Source organism: Myotis davidii, unplaced genomic scaffold, assembly GCF_000327345.1.
Source record: "Myotis davidii unplaced genomic scaffold, ASM32734v1 scaffold663, whole genome shotgun sequence".
NCBI lineage: Eukaryota > Metazoa > Chordata > Mammalia > Chiroptera > Vespertilionidae > Myotis > Myotis davidii.
In genome coordinates, this window is record NW_006295816.1 from 1,728,923 (window position 1) to 1,729,264 (window position 342).

General features: G+C 70.5%; 1 protein-coding gene across 1 annotated transcript in view; it reads left to right on the forward strand.

Moving 5' to 3' along the window:
• The window catches only part of RNF123 (ring finger protein 123), a 42,800-nt gene that overhangs the window by 7,359 nt on the left and 35,099 nt on the right, over window positions 1-342 (forward strand). Inside the window, exons 8-9 of the mRNA XM_015568281.1 lie at window positions 8-18; window positions 136-326. Of these exons, the coding sequence (XP_015423767.1) occupies window positions 8-18; window positions 136-326 (202 nt within the window). The remainder of the gene's footprint in view (window positions 1-7; window positions 19-135; window positions 327-342) is intronic.

A 342-nucleotide genomic window follows, 5' to 3' on the forward strand; every position in this document is an offset into this window, starting at 1 on the left:
CCCTCTGTCCTCCTGCCTGTGAGTCCCCTGCCTCCCCCGGCCGGGGGCCTCCCAGCTCCATCCCTGGGAGGGGGCCTGAGGGAGCAGCCCCAGCGGGGGCCTGGGCACGGCCCTCAGGCCTCCCTTCCACCCCAGGAACGGCATGTCGCTGGGCACCGCCTTCGAGAACTTGTCCAGGGGCCCGGGCATGGCCTACTTCCCAGCCATCAGCCTTTCCTTCAAGGAGTCCGTGGCCTTCAACTTCGGCAGCCGCCCCCTGCGATATCCTTTCCCACGGAGGCGTGGGCTGCTGGGAAGTCGGGGCGCCGGCGGGGAAGGGCTTGGGAGTGAGTGGGCCCAGCT